The sequence below is a fragment of the Pimephales promelas genome, chromosome 10 (genome assembly GCF_988280905.1).
Source record: "Pimephales promelas chromosome 10, fPimPro1.hap1.1, whole genome shotgun sequence".
In the NCBI taxonomy this organism is placed as follows: Eukaryota; Metazoa; Chordata; class Actinopteri; order Cypriniformes; family Leuciscidae; genus Pimephales; species Pimephales promelas.
Window position 1 is genome coordinate 16778319 of NC_142778.1, and position 21876 is coordinate 16800194.

General features: G+C 40.5%; 1 protein-coding gene across 1 annotated transcript; it reads right to left on the reverse strand.

The window, feature by feature from the left end:
• Nucleotides 1-62: 62 nt before the first annotated feature.
• On the reverse strand, nt 63-20092 carry olfcu1 (olfactory receptor C family, u1). Its single transcript, XM_039681731.2, has 7 exons — nt 19712-20092; nt 10612-10673; nt 7433-7739; nt 5975-6790; nt 5590-5817; nt 5385-5508; nt 63-1058 (listed from the first exon to the last, which is right to left on the reverse strand). The coding sequence occupies exons 2-7, from the start codon at nt 10614-10616 to the stop codon at nt 154-156; spliced, it is 2385 nt and encodes a 794-aa protein (XP_039537665.2). The 5' UTR covers nt 10617-10673; nt 19712-20092; the 3' UTR covers nt 63-153.
• Between the last annotated feature and the right edge of the window lie 1784 nt (nt 20093-21876).

The window sequence follows — 21876 nt, forward strand, 5'->3', positions numbered from 1 at the left end:
AATTAAGTAAAATTAGTAATTTATTTCATTGCGTGCAATAGACTAGTGACAGACTAGTGGCTCCCATATATTTAAAGAACAGGCAAACATATATGATAAACTGGAATGAAATGCTGTCCAGATGGACAAGGTCAGTGTCATGTTGATAACATTTCATTTGGACATTTTTCCAGTCATTCCCTTCTTTGTGTTTAAATCAGGCCTCAACAGAATCACATAGCATTTAGGTATAAAAATACAAAACAGAAGTCCAAAAGTGGAAGCTAGAATGGCAAATATCTCAACAGCCACTGTATATTTCCCTGGTGAGCTGTTGTATGCTGGTATAAAAGAGATCCACACTGCAAAAAATATGAGCATACTAAAAGTGATGAGCTTAGCTTCATTAAATGAATCTGGAAGTTTCCTTCCAAGGAAGGCGAGAGCAAAGCACATGCAAGAGAGCAGCCCAATATAGCCCAACACCAGATAAAATCCTAGTGGCCACACATCTTTACATTCTAGTACAATCTTACCACCATGATAGGATGTGTTTTTGTACGGGTAAGGGGGTGCTAGTGCTAGCCAGCAAGCACACAGAATAACTTGGCCTGTCGTGCAGCAAAAGATGAAAACCCTTTGCTGTGGAGGGCCAAATAGCTTTATAGAAATGGACCCAGGCATAGTGGAACGAAAGGCCAAAAGCACCACAATGGTCTTGACCAGTATGCATGAGATACATAGAACAAAGCTGATTCCAAACGCAGCTTGGCGGGCACGGCACGTCCATGGTGAGGGCCGGCCCACAAACACCAGTGAGCAAAGAAAGCAAAGTTTCAGAGACAACAGCAATAGAAAACTCATCTCAGAATTGTTGGCTTTAACGATGGGTGTGCTTCGAAAAAGAAAGAAAATCACTGTGATAACAGTTGCCACAGCGACACCAAAGAGAGACAAAGAAATGAGAATGATGCCCATGATTTCACGGTATGACAAAAACTCCTCTATGCCAGCAACACAAGAAACCCTTTCTTTGTTTGGCCAGTAGAACTGGGGACACTTGGTACACTCAGTAGCACCTAGTAAACATAAACAGACACTGTTGATCAACCACATTTTCCACATAGCACACATTATTACAAAATTATCTGGAATACTTGATTCTGTGTGTCATTCAGCGGTCAGATCAAGTCCTACACACTCATGTGTGTGAAGAGTTCAGATGCAAAAGCCTCTAAATGCCATTTGAAATTTTCTTCTTTAATGATGATTTTTATCAAACTTGTATATTTAAGTTCAGTAATTTCACTTAAATTGCAATGATAATTAACTATTAATTGTTATTTAAGTGAAATTACTGAACTTAAATATATAAGTTTGATAAAAATCATCATTAAAGATGAAAATTTCAAATGGCATTTAGAGGCTTTTGCATCTGAACTCTTCGTATATACCACAATCTATTTACAATACATTTATTTCACACTAAGTATACTTTAAAACCATTCACATAATTTATTCATGTATCACTTTAGACTTTCTGATATAAAATTATATTTAAACTTTATTTGTAGTATTTCTTTTTATTTATAAGAATTATCTTAATACAGTTTTTTTTCAATTGCTAACACACTAAAATGGCATGCACAGCACAATTATTTAAACAGACACACAGAGAGCAAAACTTCTTCTCAAGTTTCCAAAAGTCTAAACACATTTTCTGCTTTACACACATTTTGCATTTCAAAATGCCCCTTTTTAACTGAACACAGTTCTCTGCATAAGACACAACAATCTGACATAAAGTCACATGTTTGCCATTTCAAAACACTACCATTCAAAATGACACTACATGAGCTAATTGGCCAATTACATGTGCCATCTGGCCAAACACCTCAATGGTTAATTGTTAACACTTCAATCAGGATGTAAGCACTATAAAAACTTTAAAAATTATTTTTCTTGCCACTTTTTTTTACTGTAATATATTTTCTGGAAGTTTCTTTTTCAGTTGACTGTTTTTTGTACTTTTTTTCAGTCCCATGTAAATATTTCTGCTGTGCATACGTTGAACTGACTTGTTTATTGTAGTGAAAAAATACATTACTGTAAAATGAAGTTTTAACAGCATGTGTGTGTCTGCAAATATTTCTGTGCATGTGAACAATCTGATACATATTTTATTATTATGGCAAAGCATACTAAAGATAGGAGTGCTTTTCATTATGCCCAACAGTGTGTAGTTGTTTAGGCAAAAATCTGGTCATATGAATGAAGTGTGTGCCAGTTCAAGCAAAAGTTTGATTTTGATAATGCTATGTATAGTTTCGGTTGCAGTGCTTAATTTTGCAGGATATATGAGGTATTTTGCAGTTTGGGTGTGTGGTTTTGATAAAACCAGACTAGTTTGCAAAATTGTGTGTTAGCAATAGTGATCGACCGATATATCGGCCGGCCGATATATCGGGCCGATATTTGAGGTTTTTACGTGTATCGGAATCGGCCGATACACTGCTGCGCGTTCGCCGATAGTTTTTTTTTTTCCCGCCGTTATTTATAGACAGGCGGCCACGGGCAGCTCCGTGCTGCTGGAGATGCTGCAGTTCACGTGCCCCGCCCTCCTCCACTAGCAGAGTGCAACCTGCTCTTCACGAGAATGGTAACTTAAACTTTCAAAGGATCTTTTAAATGTTTGACTCCTGAAATATTGTCAAACACTTTGAAAATGGAAACACGTCGCCCTATAACTGTTATGTGCTTGCAACTAAGCAAGTTTGTGGGTCCAAATGGAAAACGAGAATGCCTCGTCTATAAAACTTAACTGCTTGCCATTGTATTAAGAAGCTGCAAATAGTTAAGGTGTAGGTTATCCGTTCAGTATGCATTAGGACTGTCTATGAATATTCTACATTTGAATATCTATTAATTTTGAAGGTGAAAATTAATATTTGAATGTGGAAAAACACGCCCGCGGTTGCAGACTAATAACGTTACCACAGCTGCACAGCTCGCTCGGAGCGCTCACTGTCGGTTCTATACTGTGAAACTTCAATCACTGAACGAACTGAAGCCTGCTATATTTGGGACAAGAGTCGCGACTCGCAACCTTAAATTGCTTGCACAAAACTCTTGTTTAGCACTCAACATTTGTTTGTTGTTCATTTAACCGACGCGCAGAGACCGTGAGGGCGAGAGAGAGAGAGAGAGAGAGAGAGTGCCTGAGCGAGTCCAGGGCGAGACAGAGTGAGCTCTGCGGTCTTGGCCATTAGTTGATTTACTTGCTTTTTAATACGTTGTCAAATATGTTTAAACTCAAATAAACCATCTAATACTAGTAGTTATGTCTCTTTTTATTAATGTGTCCTGTTATTGATGTAATGCGCGTCAACAACAAAACGCGCAACGGGATGTTCGAATATGTTTTTTAGAGGGAATATGCAAACGCCATTTGAGCAATTTTGACAGCCCTAGTATGCATACGGTAACGAACTCTGGTCATAGGAATGCCAACGTTATTCTGTGCTTTTTGTGGGAGATTTATTCAGCGCTCACCTGGCTGAGGTTTGGGGCGTGTGGAGTTTGTCTCCCTCGCAATCGCAGTAATATTAGAGACTAGACATGCTCATTTTATTTTATGTAGGAAAATTGAAACCATGCAGTACATAGTTCGTTTCTTTTAAAATGAAGTACAGTGTGCACTGTGCACTTTATTATGCTGGTTGCTACTCTGTGCAATAGTGTAATTATTTAATTTATGCTTAAATATTCTATTCATTTTCAGCACTGAACTTTTTTTGTTCTACTTCATGTTTTTAATATTTTTTAAATTGTTTATCTACTTGTTCTTGTTCTACCTCACATGTTTTTACTATTTGTTAAATATTAATTTTTTAAGTTAGTTAAATGTTACTTTTATTAAATTGAGACCTGTAACATTTGTTAACATCATGTTATTTTTAAGATGTAAATTGAGGGAGCAAAATGTATCGGCTCCAAATATCGGCTCAAGAAAATCGGCAGCCCGTATCGGTCATCGGCTAAGGCTGATGGGAAAAAAATCGGTATCGGTATCGGCACTAAAAAATCCATATCGGTCGATCCCTAGTTAGCAATTGGAAAAAACTGTAATAAACATAGATAGATAGACAGATAGACAGACAGACAGACAGATAGATAGATAGATAGATAGATAGATAGATAGATAGATAGATAGATAGATAGATAGATAGATAGATAGATAGATAGATAAAGATGAACTGAACTGAAAAAAATCGACGATGAAAACGTGTTGTTTATGACAATTAAAAGTAAATTACACTAAACATTTTAATAAAAAATATTTATATAGCTTTTTATAAGCAACGCAAAATTGCGCTTGTTAGCGCTGGCAATTTCGATGACGTCACTGGCATGGTAGGACCCGCGGAGCACCATAAACAACAGCTGCAGGTCCTGTATACACAGACGAAAATGAGCACTTTTAACGGCATGGATTACGCATTTGAGCCCGCGAGGGACATGCCGGTGGTGTCTGACTACCACCACATGGAGGACGATCAGTTTTAGGCTTCACTTACAGTACAGGATCGTTTGGGGAGAAGTGATTGTGGGCGCGAGCGCTGTGGAGTATGCATACTGCACAGGAGTCGATCTGTTGCAGAGAGGTCAACCTGGAACATTTATTGATCGGCGAAAAATGCATCACCATGCACCGTTCATTTCGGATGCTGTTCGGTGAGAGAAACGTGTTGGAGGAGGCTACGCTGTCTATGGATGTCCGAGCTGAGACGCGAGCGCCCCATCAGTAGCAGGGTATTTTACGAATAGGTGACGGCTGGGCTAACTTGTTATACTTTTCTCAGACTGTTTAGATTAACAGCGTACTGGCAGTTCACTCTATGGGCGAGGGTGCATTTAGAAAGGAGAATCCCATCCTTTACCGTGAACTATACATCAGGGATCTTTTCCCCTCAGCCGAATATCAAGGATTCGTGTAACGTTAACGTGATATGTTGAACTTGTAACTTGTGTAAATAAAACATTTAATGCAGACATTGTCAGACGTTTCATGTACTCATTGACGAAAGTACACATCTCTAGATAGTGTGTCGCTAAAAATTCTGTTTCTTCAGCCATGTCAGCGCGCCTTAGACTGTTTACAAGCTACAGCTGTTCTGCTGGTGCGGGTAGGCAGCGGAGTGGCTTACCATGCCAGTGACGTAGTCGAACGTTGAAATCCAACATGGCGGCGCCCGTGTAACAAAAACAACACTTTCAATGTACCATTTTATCCCTTTTAACAAATTATGCCATTTTAAAAATTGTACCAATGATAATTAATAAAATACATCTGTTATATCACCTTTTTTCAAATTTCAGTTCAGTTCATCTATAAGCTATCATACCTGATATATTGCTGATTTCCCCTTCTGCACAGGGCAAACAGTCAAAGCAACAAATAGGCTTTCCCGGTTGAGTGGCCTGGCGTGTTCCAGGGGGACAGGGAGGGGTGCATAAAGAAACAGGAACCTGCATACAAAACATTATAACATCAGGAATTTCACAAAACGTACAGCTCTACAACTGTTTGCCATAGGGGCACAGGCTCACCTCAGTGTGTCCCCCTGCCCACTGAATCAACCCTTCATCTATCTTAAGCTGCTGTCCATGTGGGGCAGAGCCATCATAAGTGCCCACCATCTGAAACCGAATGGTACCCCTTCCATTTCTCTGCCAGTTTATGATGTCATAGAGGGGCACAGGCTCTCCATTGTTGTCAAAGTACACCTTCTCTTTAAACTGGTTTGTAAAATTCACTTTTTTCAGGTAGTGAAGAAGCTATTTAATTAGTTTAGGCAAGCAAAATAAAATGTACATAAATATATTTACTGTATGGAATATACATTTGAATATAATTAATTAGCAAAATAATCATTTGTACACATTTTAAAATTGCGAACATACAAGACGGTTCGGACAAACACATGAACATTACCTGCCATGTAGAGAACTTTGATTCAGTTTTGCAGAAGTGGTCTGAGCTTTGTTCCTCAGAGACACACTGTAACAGCTGATGAAGAGCATGAGCAATAGCATACACTGCTTTATAGACATTGTATGAGATCCTCACCCTTGATACATCAGTATAGCTATTCTCAGTCTCCATCAGATCCTCTGAGCCAGTACAGAGCGGCAACTCAGAATCACCACTGTCCTCATAACCTAGGCTGCATCCAAACAGTTCCTCCCAAAACATGTTATTGAAAACAGATTCGGGTCTCGGTGAAGGCCTCACCCTAAGGAGAAACTCAGCCAAGCCTGGAATAGTCGTGCCCCTGAAGGAAAAGCCTACTGTTCCAGCCAGGACAGGGTGAAGTTCAGGGATAGTGAGAAGTTTAGCCGTCACCCAGGCTTCACTGGCCACCCATTGCCACCTCGTCAAATTCCTGCGAGCCACTTCAGCCAGGAGCTCCAGCAGCTGCCCTTCAGTGGCAAATGCTATAATCACTCGTGCAGTGGAACCCTCCAGGCTATTAAGAATAGCATGTATTTGTGCCTGGGAAGGTGCTTTTGGTATAGTGTGGTGAAAGGATATGCAGCCACCAACTCTTTCTAGCTGCTCAGTAAAGGCCTGGATACCATAGTGACTGTAGTCGTCATCTGTGCCCACTGTTCCCACCCAGCGCCAGCCAAAGTGGGAAACCAACTGGACCAGTCCCTGCACCTGAAATACATCACTGGGAACAGTACGAAGGAAAGAAGGGTATTCCTTCTTATCTGTGAGACAGGTACAGGTCGCAAAGTAGCTTATCTTGAAGTGGGTCAACAGAAAAAGATCAAGAAGGAAAAAAAGAAAAGGGGAGATGTAAAAGGTGAAAGCAAGATCATGAATCAGTGTTTTTTGTAGACTTTTTTTTTTTTGCATTGTAAATTAATAAAATCATAAAATTGCAAAAACTATTTTTTTTCCCCTAGAGGTTTCCCCTTTGTTTGGTGCTGAAAGAACTATCTCAAATGCAAATATAACTACAATTCACAGTAATCAATAGAATAGAGAATCAGTAGAATAAATCATATGCACTAAAAGCCATAGGAAAGCATGTGAGTAACCTATTGATTAAACATTCAAAAAGGCCTGTTAAAGATTTTTTCAGGACCATAATTGGCATGTTATTTATTCAATAATATATGATAACAGACAGTATTAGTTGATAGCTGTGAGTATTTCTGATGTGTTTTTTTATGAGCATTAAACGTTTTAATAAATGCAATTTCCTTGAAGGTGGACATGTTTATTAATTCATGAAAATTAGAGAGGTAAAAACAAAGTTTATACATATTCACATACACAGAGCTCATATTTATATGCTCAACAAATTATTTTGCTCACAGTTATACACTGTTAAAGGCCAGGAAGGTTGATAAATAAATAACCTCTTACTCAGACTCTTACCAGTGGAATTCCAAATGGACCCAAAGTTTGTGCCACGGCCCGTGTAGGCGAAGATGAGGCTAGACCGATGACAGCTGGCACCGGGGCAGTGGAAAGGCATTTGGCACTGCCAGCAACATCAGCCTGCGTTTGACTGGAGGTGCCGTTCACCAGAAAAAGCACACTCCGCAGGCTTGTGTGCACATGATCACAGCTATCCAAGATCCGATAACCTAGTGTCACTCCTGGTAATAAACTGGAATTATTGTTGATTTCTTTAATGGCAAACACCATTGTTTGGACCCAGCGGAATGCACGAAAATCAAACCTGTTGAGAAGATGGACATAGAGCAAAAATAACAAAAATAGAGCTGGTTGTAGCAGTTGTGAAAAAGTAACAAACAGTCTGAAAAAGAAAGCAGTTCATAAAATTGATGAACATCATTCTTTTAGCATAATTATACAGCATATGTTATGAGTAATAAAACATTGATCTCATTCATGTTACATTTAAGGTTTATATTCATTCTTTTAAACCAACTGGCATTTTATCTTTTCATTGTTATTTTCCATTCTCTGGATGCCGTTTCAAACACACCCGCTGCACTCTTGATGTTGTGGCTTTTCAGAGTAATTATGGTCCATTTGCGCAGCTATATAGTGCATGGGAAAGAGCCCTCCAATTACAATATCACCATCTTGTTCCAGTACTGGTGAATTAAAATCACCCAATGTCCAGCACCTATTGTCCATTGAGGTGCAGAGAATTACTGAGAAGTACAGCAAAAGCAAAAGACCAAATGGTGCCAGTTCACTCACTGGCATCTTACTGGCCATTGCTGCATCTTTCAAATCCGACCATGGAAACAGCTAGTGAGGACACCAGAGTGTATGGAAGTCTAGAATTCCCAGCTATATAAAATATATCACAATGATGCCAAATGATACATCAGAGACTGGCCAATGATATACATTGTGGGTGGTCTCCCAGGTCATGTGATTTGACAGTCCTTCAGATCAATGTGCTTTGAAATGCATTAGGGATCATTCTAAAACTTTTGAAACTTTACTAATTTCATTTTATTTCTTGTTTTATGTGGATTATATTGAAAAATTATCATAAAGGCATAATAATATATACATCAGCCTCCCCAGTCTGCAGGAACCAAGTCAGGAGGGCATTATAAATAGACTATTCCAACACTGCATGAAGGACATTGCATGTGCATTTGAGAGGGATGTCTATGTATTTGCATCTGTTTGTAAGGGATACAGTAGCCTTTAAATTTAAAGGTTGATTAAGTGTTAGATAAAGTGAGTAATGACAGTTATACAGCTTGTCATTAGCTGACTGCCATCTACTGGATATAACAAATAACACCAAGAGTGTTATGGCACTTTTTACAGGTAAGGAAACACTTTGTGTGCTATTCTTTCTTTCTTTCTTTCTTTCTTTGGTAACACTTTATAATAATGTTCTGTTATGTCACTATTAGTTAATAATGAACTATTCATTTACAAAACATGACTATACATTCATAAATTATTAATAAGTGATATGCTAACATTTTATAAATGTTTTGGGCCCGGTGTTGCCAGATTGGGTGTTTTTTCGCTACATATTAAGCCCTGTTTACATTGAGTTTTAGCCGGGCTTTCGCCTGGAAGGCTCTATAGAAATCTGGCACCCCATTGAACGAAGTTAAACTGAGAGAGCAGACACCAGAATGAACGAGTTCACACGTTAATCAGGACAGGCAGTAAAACAATACATTCAGTTCACCCACAATATGAACGAGTTCATGAACGTGAACGAGTTCAGGCACAACGTTTGGCTGCCTGGGTCTCAAGGATATAGTTTTTTTTACTTTACCGACTTTTTTTTTTTTTTTTTTTGAGCAAGCATTGATTATGCGTGACACGGTCTCAATTTGCAGGACGCATGAATTGGGCTTCAAACGCTGTGCGCGCACGCGCTACGCGGGACGGGTGGTCACCCTAGCCCGGTTCCCCGATAACACTCACTATAGCGCGCTAATGTAATGGAGTTAAATATGCACTTTTAATAATTCTTATTTTCAAATTAGCATCTTTGAATGTTATTTATCATTTAATAATTTATTGTAATATTGTTTATGCGTGGTTATTGTAAAAATTAAAATGAAAGTTTCTGAAATAAGGCCACAAAACACATACTAAATATGTGTCCACAAGACTTTTGACTAATTGATGTTGTTGCCTAGGGTTTTTTTCTTCACAATGATCTGAAAATCATCCTCCTAATATCATTCACATAAAACTGTGAATTGGGTTATATTGTGAAAAACATTTTTTTTTTTTTGCCAAGGCAATATGCGAATGGGCGTGAACAGGCCAGCCCCATCATGAATAATTAGGTGATTCTCACCTGAGAGATAAAGACACGCATAATAAGTCTTTCATTCAGGTGAGTCAGACAAGAAAAAATTTAAAGGACAACATACATACATACATATATATAAATGAGAAGTTCAGATTCAAAAGTTCAAAAGCCTCTAAGTGCCATTTGAAATTTTCTTCTAGAATGATCATTTTTATCAAGCTTGTATATTTAAGTTCAGTAATTTCACTTAAATGACAATTAATAGGTAGTCTTCATTGCCATTGAAATTACTTGTAATTACCAAGTGAAATTACTGAACTTAATTATACAAGCTTGATAAATATGATCATTCTAAAAATGATCATTCTAGAAGAAAATTGCAAATGGCACAGAGGCTTTTGCATCTGAACTCTTCATATATATAAATATAAAATCAAAGTATAAATGAAAGTCAAAGCCCATTTTTAGTCATACCTGGAAACAAATCCTGGTCAAATAGGTTATGTGCCATTTTGTAGAAATTTTTGGTTCAAAGGTTTAAAATATGTTGAAAAGAAAATAATATGGGCAGAAACTGTCTAGCTAAATGAATGTTCGTTCATACGTTAGTTCACACTCCCGAATCATATTTAAACACTCGTTTTGGTTTTACAGATAACTAATGGTATCTTACTAATGTTATAGGAGCTAAAGTGAATTAATGCATGGCGAGCGTGTCAGAGAATTCGTCTATTCCTTCCTATCAGATGCGCATTTGATATTTAAATAGTCTTTGTGCAGTTTACAGACACTATTCAATAACGCGATTAGAACAAAGCACTTAAGAATAATGACTTACCGCATCAGCTGAATCCGTGCTCCTCAAAATGAAACTGGTAACTTTTTTCCAGGATCTCCTCACTGCACAGCAAGACGAAAGGTTGAACAACGTTAGATCCATAATAAACTGTATGTTTTTATCGATGTTGGTGTTTTCATGGCTTGCCTCAACATTACAGTTTGAATAGCACGCGTTCTCAGTGGGCGGGGTCACATTAGCACGTCATACCCTTTAATGAGGTGAAAGGGAAAAGACTGGCATTTCTCTTTTTCATACAGATTACTTCAACTGAGAATAGTTGTTTTTTATACAAATGACTTCATTTAAAAGAAGAGAATTTCAGCTTCATAAAGAGAGTTCTTTCGTGTCTCTTTAACAAGTATTTAATGAGTTACAGCTAATTTTTCGGACACGTTTCAGAAATTTTTTTTGCGGAGATAGAGTGAGCTGAAAGCGCACCCTGTTTAATTTATTTATTTTACAAAAACACAAGGTTTTGATATTAATAAGAGTGTACACAAAAAAGAAGACCCTCTATAGTTTATAATCATGTATTGATTTTATTTATATGACCATTAATGATGGAGAATTTTAAGTCTATGTTGCAGCTGTGTGCAAAAAAAGCGGGGACGCGTTATTGGTCGCCAGTGGGTTAAAGATGTGCATGCACAATGCAATGTTTTGAACATTAGACAGCCTGTGTTAGATGTGATTACCATTTTGACTTTTGTGTCTAGAGTTTTGAAAAATGACATCAAGGTTCTGAAAATAGTAGCAAACTGATTGTAAAAAACGTCTCAGGTTACGACTGTAACCTATGTTCCCTGAGAACAGGGAACGAGACAATACGTTGAATGACGCAATGGGGAACGCCTCAGGCGTGACAGGTGTCTGAAATCAAATATCAACTCACAGTAATCAGGTTGACCGGCGACAGCCCGTGCCTCATCAGCTTGAATGATGCGCGTGTTAATCTGAATGTATAAGAAGGACGCCTTGAAACCGTGACAACATCCTATCATCTGAAGGGACTGTTGCAGGCAGGCCCCGAGGCATGGCAACGAGACTTATTGTCTCGTTCCCTGTTCTCAGGGAACATAGGTTACAGTCGTAACCTGAGACGTTCCCTTTCAAGGGGAACTCAACAATATGTCGAATGACGCAATGGGGAACGAAATACCCACTCCGCCATGCTGAGGGGAGTGCATGCCGAAAAGGCAGTGACAACTGTCCGAAACCAGTAATTCCAAGGAACACTGAAACCACTCACCCTACATTATCGGGCTGTCAGTGACAGCACTCCCTACCGGTCATAGCCCAAGCTAATGAACCAAGAAAAACTAGAACGTAATAACTGGGCCAGCTCAAAGGCTTTAGGACCACAACTTCCAAATAGAAGGGGTCCCTTCTAGGGAGTGTGGCTAGGGGGCCAAAGGGACCCCCAGTCAGTCACTATTCAGGAGAACATTCCTCCTGAAATGCCCCCAGGCTGGCCTGGTGATCTGTACTAAGACACACAGTCTGGCCATAGCCTGTCCGTCCAAGACAGAGCCTCTGGAAATTGCCTAGGAAAGACATCCAAAAACTGAAGGCCTGCGAAGCTGGCAGAAGCCATCAAGTTTCAGATCACAGAGACGGGATCATCCGGAGAGTGTGACTCAACCACAGTGTGTGGGAGCTCATGACCAGGAAGGTCTAGTAAGGCCTGTAACCTGGCGACCATTTGATTTTTGATTTTGACTTTTAACGAAGAAACTATTAAGTTTACTGATCACTTAGCTGCAGAGACATTTTACAAGACTGTGGTCGAACCTGAGGTGCAAAGTAAGACTGATTGAACACGTATGGTCAAGTGCTGGTATGATTTGATTTATGACTTATGATATGATTTCATTACCATAGAAGTAATGTGTAATAGTAGGCCTGTCTGAGTTGGTGTACATCTTAGTTGCTGTTAACAAATGTTGGCAATATGGGGGTGCATTTGTATTAATTTGTGGGTGTGTGTGTCTTTGTGTGTTGTGTGTCTTTTTTGTTTAATTTGTTTACTTGGCTCTTTATGTCTAATCAGAAGTTACTCTTTGGGTAAAATAAAAAATGGTGATGGATAAAATACTCTCAAATAAAGGGTTAAAAATAGCTCATTTGAATATTTGTAGTTTGCGCAATAAGATGCAGGATATTGCTGGAACTTTGGAAAATAATAATTTGCATATTTTGGCAATATCTGAGACGCATGTAGATGCAACTATTGAGGACTCCCTTTTGTATGTAAATGGGTATTTATTATATAGATATGACAGAAATATGTATGGAGGAGGAGTGGCTTCTTATGTTAAGGATCATATACCAGCAAAGACTAGACTTGACCTTGGTTGTATTGGGGTTGAAGCGTTGTGGTTGGAAGTGCAGTTGCCACACTTAAAGCCTATTTTAGTTGGATGCTGCTATAGGCCACCCAATGCACCAATAGTCTGTTTAGATCGTATCTGTTATATGTTGGATTCAGTTTGTGATTTAGATACGGAGATTTATTTTTTGGGTGACCTAAACATTGATTGGAGTTCGAATAATTGCTCATTGAAAAATAAGTTACAGTCTATAGCAGATACCTGCAATTTGTCGCAAGTGGTTACTAAACCAACAAGAATTTTTTATAATGTTGATGGGACAAAAACAGAAACATGCTTAGATTTACTATTTACTAATGCAACTAATTTGTGTTCAAAAGCAATTTCTATTTGTGTTGGTTTTAGTGATCATAATTTAATCACGATTAACAGAAAAACCAAAATCATCAAACCAGGACAGAAAATAATAATCAAACGGATGTTTAAACATTTTAATGAGGCCAGTTATTGTGCTGATATAAGAAATACAGATTGGTCACAAGTATTAGAGGAAGCGGATCCTGAACTGGCTTTGAAGGTTTTTACAGATTTATTAATGCCAATTGTTGACAAACACGCTCCATTAAGACGAATGACAGTAAGAAATATTGCTTCTCCATGGTTAGATGCTGAACTTAGAGAATATATGAAGAAAAGAGATCAATTAAAGTCAGAGGCAAGTTTATCAAGGGATAAAGGAATATGGGAAAGGTACAAGCAATTAAGAAATTTTGTTACAAAATTAAACAGAACAAAAAAGAGGATCTATTATGAACATAAATTTGAGGAAGCAAAATTAGACAGGAATAAATTATGGAATACATTAAACCAATTAACAGGACGGAGAGATAAATCTGTACCAACATTTTTAGATGTAGGTGACACTTTTTTGACTAAACCTTCTAATTACTTCACAAAGAAAGTTCAGAATTTACAAAAAGATATGATCTCACAGGAACACTCTGATTTATCTTTTAAGACAATTAAAGATACAATTATGCTCTATAAATCATGTACATTTAAATTTGACAGAGTAAGTCTTATTACAGTAGAAAATACATTAAAGTTAATGAAATATAAACCTCCTGGTGTTGATGAATTGGATGTCAAACTATTAAAGATGGTTGCTGATGTGATAACTAAGCCTATATGTTATATTATTAATTTAAGTTTAGAAAAATGTGTTTTTCCTGATAACTGGAAAAAAGCCAAAATTGTGCCTCTTCCAAAAAATAAAAAATATAGCAGAAAAATAGCAGACCTATAAGTATTCTACCAATTTTGAGTAAGATTACAGAGAAAATAGTTTATGATCAAATTAATTTGTATTTTTCTAAAAATAAATTGAATTCACCTTATCAACATGCTTATAAGAAAGGACACTCTACAACAACAGCCTTAGTTCAGATGACGGATGATTGGTTGCAAGAAATTGATGAAAGAAAATTAGTTGGTACTGTAATGTTAGATCTTAGTGCGGCATTTGATTTAATTGATCATGATCTATTATTAGATAAATTAAGGTGTTATGGATTTGAAAAGTGTGCAATTCAGTGGATCCATAGTTATCTCACTGATAGGAAGTTTAATGTACTGTTTAATGGTAGTTATTCTGATACAAATGTCTTGCGTTGTGGAGTGCCTCAAGGGAGCTGCCTTGGACCACTGTTGTTTTCTATTTTTATTAATGATTTGTCTTTTATTTTGAAGCGTGCCACTATTTCTCTGTATGCAGATGACTTAACTATTTTTTTGTCTGATTATGACTCTACCAGACTTAATACTGTATTAAATAATGAATTACAATTAATTGAAAAGTGGAATAGAGTAAATAAATTGAAGATTAATGTTGGGAAGAGTAAATGTATGATGTTGGGATCTAATCATCTTTTAAAAGATTCCCCCGTTTTGAATTTGTCAGTTGGTGGTTTGATAATTGAACAAGTGGCGGAGGCCAAATTGCTCGGTGTGATTGTGGACAGCAGGTTGACCTGGAACGCTCATATAAAATTAATATTGAATAAAATGGGCAGGAGTATGGCCACAGTTCGTCACTGTAGAAAATGTATACCGTTTTGTATAAGGTAAACTTTAGTGGAATCAATAGTTTTGTGTCATCTAGACTATTGTTCCATTATTTGGGCTTCAACTACAGAGAATAATTTAAACAGATTACAGATTGCACAAAATAAAGCATGTCGGCTTGTTCTAAATTGTTCTTTTAGAACAAGTGTAAGAGATATGCATAATCAGTTAGCATGGCTTCATGTAAGAAGTAGAATTAATTATTCTCTTATTAAATTCTTAAAAAATATAATTATTTCTAAAGCACCTGAAATTATTTATGGTAGATTGACCTTCTTCAGTGACGTTCATATTTATTCCACTCGTCAATCAAATGAAGGGCGTTTCTTGTTACCTGTCTGTCTGTCACAGACTAGAAGGACTCAGATGGATGAGGGTAAACCAGGTTTATTGAGACAGGTGGTAGGGTTAAACAGCAGGTGAGTATATAATGGAGAAAGTTCGGTAATGAAGCGGGAAACAGTCTGATGAAGTCTTTCTTATCTTGAGCAGGACGGAGAGACGGAGAGTGGAAGCAGCGGACGGGTGAACAGAAGAAGACCGGGGACCAGGAGCGGATGAGAGGCAGACGGGACTGATGCAAGCGGGTAAGTATTCCTTTCGTAGCGGATAGAGTAGCGGGAGTCTGTAGCCGATGTGTCGACGAGACCAGACGGTGAGTGACTGTGAGGAGTGAGTTTATAAAGGGAGGATGATTGGGACGGTGATTGAAGCGGGCAGGTGACAGTGATTAGAAGGCTGGGGAGCTGGAACGAGTGGGCGGAGTGAAGGTGTCTGGTGCTGACGCAGATGGATCCGTGACACTGTCGAACTAATCAACTTCAAAGGACATCGTGTTACAGAGCAGTGGTGGCATGGAACTCGCTCCCATTATTTTTGGTTTCAGAGAGTCACAATGTTAGTTTTTCCAAAAGATTGAGACTGTATTTATTTACTTTGGAGTAAGTGTATTTTTTATAATTAATAATGACTGGACAATGAGCTATAATAATTGAAATGTGATTTTCATATTTTGTGTTGTACCCAGAGAGTGGTAATATTTTGCATATTTAAGAGCTTGTATTCTGATGTTATGTTTGTTATGTTTAGTGTGTGTGTGTGTGTGTGTGTGTGTGAGTTTGATGATTTATGATGTTGTGTGCACTTCTGTATCTGTCTTTATTGTTGTACAGCTTTGATGTTAAGTGTTTGTTAAAATGTTGTGACCCCAGGAAGAATAGCTGCTGCTTAATGTAGCAGCTAATGGGGATCAAAATAATAAACATAAACATAAAACCACATCAGGTGGGAGCTCGTACTCAGGAAGGTCAGTGAGACCCAGCCTGGTCTACCTGAAAAATCACAACAAGTGGGAGCTACTTCCAAAAGTTAGCTCTTAAGAACTCTTAAAGTGGGACCCGAGGAAAGACCAGGGTCTGAGCCACATAAGAAGGGACCGAAGCATACCACGCGTGACCCTCACCATAAGAAATGGATTTTAAAAAACGCACAAGACATCTTGTCGGGTGACTTACCACAATATTAGGTGAAGTATGGATTCGTGTACTTCATTCTGAATTCAGGAAAGGCCTGGTGAGGCCTCTAACCTAGCAACCACAAAATGTGGTAGCTCATAGCCAGGAAGGCCCGTTGAGGCCTGTAACCTGGCGACCACAGTGTGTGAGAGCTCATGTCCAGGAAGGCCTGGTAAGGCCTAAAACCTGGTGACCACATCTGGTAGGAGCTCGTACTCAAGAAGGTCAGTGAGACTCAGCCTGGTGACCACAACCTGTGGGAGCTTACTCCACCAAGTGGAAGCTACTTCTTCCAGAAGTTAGCCAGAGAAGGGCGTCCCAGTAGCCTACTTAAGTGACAGGACGCCTCTTAAAGTGGGACCCAAGGGAAGACCAGGGTCTGAGCCACATAAAAAGGGACCGAAGCATACCGCGTGTGATCCTTACCATAAGAAATGGATTTTAGAAAGTACACAAGACATCTCGTCATGTGATTTACCACAATAATAGGTGAAGTATAGGTTTGTGTACTTCACTCTGAATTCAGGAAGGCCTGGCGAGGCCTGTAACCCAGTAACCACAATATATGGGAGCTCATAACCAGGAAGGCCTGTTGAGGCCTGTAACCTGGCGACCACAGTGTGTGGGAGCTCATGACCAGGAAGGCCTGGTAAGGCCTGTAATCTGGCGACCACATCGGGTGGGAGCTCGTACTCAGGAAGGTCTGTGAGACCCAGCCTGGTGACCACAACCTGTGGGAGCTTACTCCACCCAGTGGAAGCTACTTCTTCCAGAAGTTAGCCAGAGAAGGGCATCCCTGTAGCCTACTTAAGTGACAGGACTCCTCTTAAAGTGGGACCCAAGGGAAGACCGGGGTCTGAGCCACATAAGAAGGGACCGAAGCATACCGCGTGTGACCCTTACCATAAGAAATGGATTTCAGAAAGTACACAAGACATCTCGTCATGTGATTTACCACAATAACAGGTGAAGTATGGGTTCGTGTACTTCACTCTAATTTCAGGAAGGCCGAACTTGAGGCCTGTAACCTGGCAGCCACAACATGTGGGAACCCATAATCAGGAAGGCCTGACAAGGCCTAACACCCGATAGTCCCAATGCGTGGGGAGCTAACATTCAGGAAGGCCGCTGAGGCCTGCAGCCTGACATGTGAAGACTCACAACTACACCTTAGCGACCACGATAAGTGGGGGTTTCACATTCAGGAAGGCCTGGTGAGGCCTGTAACCTGACTACCACAGTATGTGGGAACTCATAACCAGGAAGGCCCCTTTGAGGCCTGTGACCTAGCGACCACAATGTGTGGGAGCTCATAACCAGGAAGGCCTGGTGAGGCCTGTAACCTGGCGACCACAGTATGTGGGAGCTCTTAACCAGGAATGCCTGGTGAGGCCTGTAACCTGGCGACCACAATGTCTGGGAGCTTATAACTAGAAAGGCCTGGTGAGGCCTGTAACCTGGCGACCACAGTATGTGAGAGCTCGTATCCTGGTGACCACAGTATGTGGGAGCTCATAACCAGGAAGGCCTGGTGAAGCCTGTAATCCAGCGACCACAGCATGTGGGAGCACATAACCAGGAAGGCCTAGTGAGGCCTGTAACCTAGCGACCACGGCATGTGGGAGCTCATAACCAGGAAGGCCTGGTGAGGCCTGTAACCCGGCAACCACATTATGTGGGAGCTCCCACAGATGTCTCTCCGTGGCCACCATAGCACCCATGGAACAGCAGATTGCTTGGTGTCCCGGAGTCCCGCAGCAGATCAGCCTGGTAGGCCTGAGGACCACAAGGGTGTGCAGAACCGCACCTGCCTGACCTGCTGCAGTGTACTCTCTGTCATTCAAGCGTGAAGATTTCTGGAGCAGCTTGGATGACAGGGTCAGAGCTCTTAGTGAAGAGGACCAAACAGAGGCGAGATAGTTAGCCAACGTCTCTTCCACTGGCAGCATCGACACATATTCGTGCTACATGGCTCCCTCCACAGCAGCGAAACTAGCCCGCTGATGCAGATAGAGACGTGAGGAGAACGGATTCTTCCATACCCTCTCGATCCCAGCGTGGAGATCGGAAAGGAATGGAAGGAATGGAAGGAATTCATCCGGGCTGGTGGCTTATGGGTGGGGAGGAACCAGCCATCCAAAATACCATGAGCGGGTTCCTCCCAGACGCACCTCCACTGCAAAAGCAATCTGTCTGTGGCGCACCCCATAATGTCAACCAGCTCAGTGTACACTGGGCAGATCACGTACACTGGGCTCGCAAGCCGAAACGTGTGTTTGCGGCGTGCCTGTTGTTTTGTTTCCGGTCTAGATCCGCTTGCGCTTTGGTCGAAGAAGCAACAAAACGTCCTCGCACAGCGCAAGCTATTGAAATGAATGGGTTTCAGACAGTCTATGGTTTCAGAGCGCAGCGCGAGGATGTTTTGTGCCGCACACACTCATTTCAGCTTGTGAGCCGGCCAAATAACGTTACTTTTGAGTGGATGACGAGCGCGAGATGCCGAAATGGATGTCCTAAGATTCTGAATGGAAAGTTTACTTTTAAAAAGTTGCCATATTGTCCCATTGACAAGACCAAGTGATCTGTGTTTTGTCTTTGTGAACTGAGCTATCTTCATCCCAGCACGTCCAGTCTGAAACACCACTTGATGATGGCCAAGCAAACACACACAGCTGATATGAATTCTCCGCCCCCTCGCCAATATTAGGACCTCGTCAGTATTTCTTTCACCCTATTATTGATAGACAGTGTTACATTGTGTGAGAGATTATTTATATATGTTAGTGTGGAATTGAACACGATTCCAATGTTATTTTCAATAATAATTTTTCCACTTTTCCACTTTTACATATTGATAAGAGCATTAAAATGAGAAAAAAATAATGTAACAAAAAGAAATCAAGAGACATTAAGAATAGATAAAAATGTGCGATTAATCGCGAGTTAACTATGACATTAATGCGATTAATCGCGATTAAATATTTTAATCGTTTGACAGCACTAATATATATATATATATATATTTTTTTTTTTTTTTTTACAGCCAACTCCTGCCCTGCCCGAAGAGAACAGTTACAGATTCACCAGAGAGAGAAAGCGAGATGTTCAACATTAATCTGTATTACTCACCCTCGTCAGCTGGTAGATCATCCGCGAGGTTAACGCCCCTCTCCCGATAATTTGCCATCTCCATCTGAAAGCTCCACGAGCTCAACCACCACTGAGCCTCAGCCCGAGCGGGAACCGGAACCGCGGGGTTCAGATTGCGCGCCCACTTCCCTCAAGAGGTGGGACAGACGAGAGCAGAGAGTTCTGAAAGGAAAACTCTCACAGTTCGTGCAAAAAACTCCCTCGAGAGCTTCCCGCGCGTGCACTTCTCTCAGGCAGAACACGCACAGATCGTGTGAATCCTCCGGTGTCAAATATCTGGACAAAAGTGTTACATCTCTGTTTTAATCAAATAAACACACGGACGCACTCTTTTATGATTCTCCCCTTACTTTCTTTATCTCTTCTTCACTCTCGTTGTACAACACTTACTTTCAAACCACAGCGCCTTCTAGTGGCAACCACTTACAACAACACCAGTAATACTGATACATTACATCCCCCCTTTTCTTGGATATAAAACCACATGACTTAACTGAACATGTTTAAGACTAATTCTGTATTAACTCACTGAACATATCTCGAACATGTCTCTTTTTTTTCAAAACAATTCTCAACATATTTATATACTTCACTTGCCATTTTCCCCAGGTATCTGGAATTTGAACAAACACTCTAACATTAATGGCATTTACTCCTTTAAGTCTATGACATAATCAGACAACCTCTCAGGCAATCATCTGGTCCTTTGGGGTCTATCCAGTTTTGGTGTATTTGGGAAATCAGCCTTGGGGTTTTGATCATGAGAATTAGAATCAGGACAACAGCTGTTGGTGTTCTGATCTGTCTGTTCACATTCAGTTCCCCCGGCTGTTTTGTTGGTGTTGAACCTTTCAACATGAGTGGAGACCAGTTGGGAGTGGTCCTAACAGATCTACGGCCACATCCTGCCAGGGTCCATCTGGTAGTGGCGTTGGTCTTAGTGGTCCAGGTGCATACCACCTGGCACCCGTGACATGATTTTCAGAACTTTTCTGCAGCTTTATCCATACCCGGCCACCACACTTTAGACCGGAGATGCTGTTTAGTGCCCACAATTCCTAAATGTCCTTCATGCACTAGTGCTAATGCCCTGGGTTGTAATGCTTTTGGTATCACTATCCGTGTTCCACGGAGGACCAAATGGCCAATACAGCACAACTCGTTGGCTATTGGAGCATACGCTTTACAGTTCTCAAAATGTCCACTGTTAATTGCAAAACGCACCTCTTTCAACTCCATGTCGCTCTCAGAGGCCCTCTCGACTTCTCTGGTGGTTAAGGCATTAGGAGTTGCATTCACTGCAATAAATCTGACATATTCTTCTGAGTTGTGGATGTGTCTCTCAGTTTTTGCTGTTTCCCCGAGCAATCTTGACAACGGATCTGCAATGTTCTGGCTGCCCGCTAAGTATGTGACCCTGAAATAAATGGCTGTAGTCGGAGTACCCATCGTTCTATACGCGCACAGGGTTTAGAGCGGGGGCTGTATATGGCCTCTAGCGGTTTGTGGTCAGTGACCAGCTCAAATTCTCGGCCATAAATGTAAGCATGTAGTCTCTCACATGCCCACACGAGGGCCAATGCCTCCTTTTCTGTCTGTGAGTATCTACGTTCACAGTCCATTAAGCAGCGACTCCATAGCATATAGGCACCGTCTCCCCTTTTTGGATCTGAACTAAGACAGCTCCCAGCCCCACTGGGTTCCCATCCACGATCACTTTGGTTGGCGCACATATATCAAAATAGGCTAGCGTGCTTGCTCTGGCCAGTTCTTCTTTAAGCGCCTTGAACGATTGTCTTTGTTCTGGCCCAAACTCAAAGTATGTCCCTTTTTTGGTCAAGCATCTTAGTGGCTCTGACAAGGTTGCGAACTGCGGGATTAATCTGCTGCTGCGGGATTAATCTGCTGCCCACCAGACCTAGGAAACTCCTAACCTCTGAAGACGTCTTTGGTTCTCTCGCCTCCCTTACTGCTCGCACTCTCTCCTCCGTTGGACCGATTCCTTTCTCAGACAAAAGAATTCCCATGAATATCAGTTTGCTCATGTTGAACTGGCACTTCTCAGAATTTAATGTCAGTCCCCGTTCGCTCAGTCTTTTAATGACTGCATGTAGACGTTGATCGTGCGTTTCTTGGTCACAAGC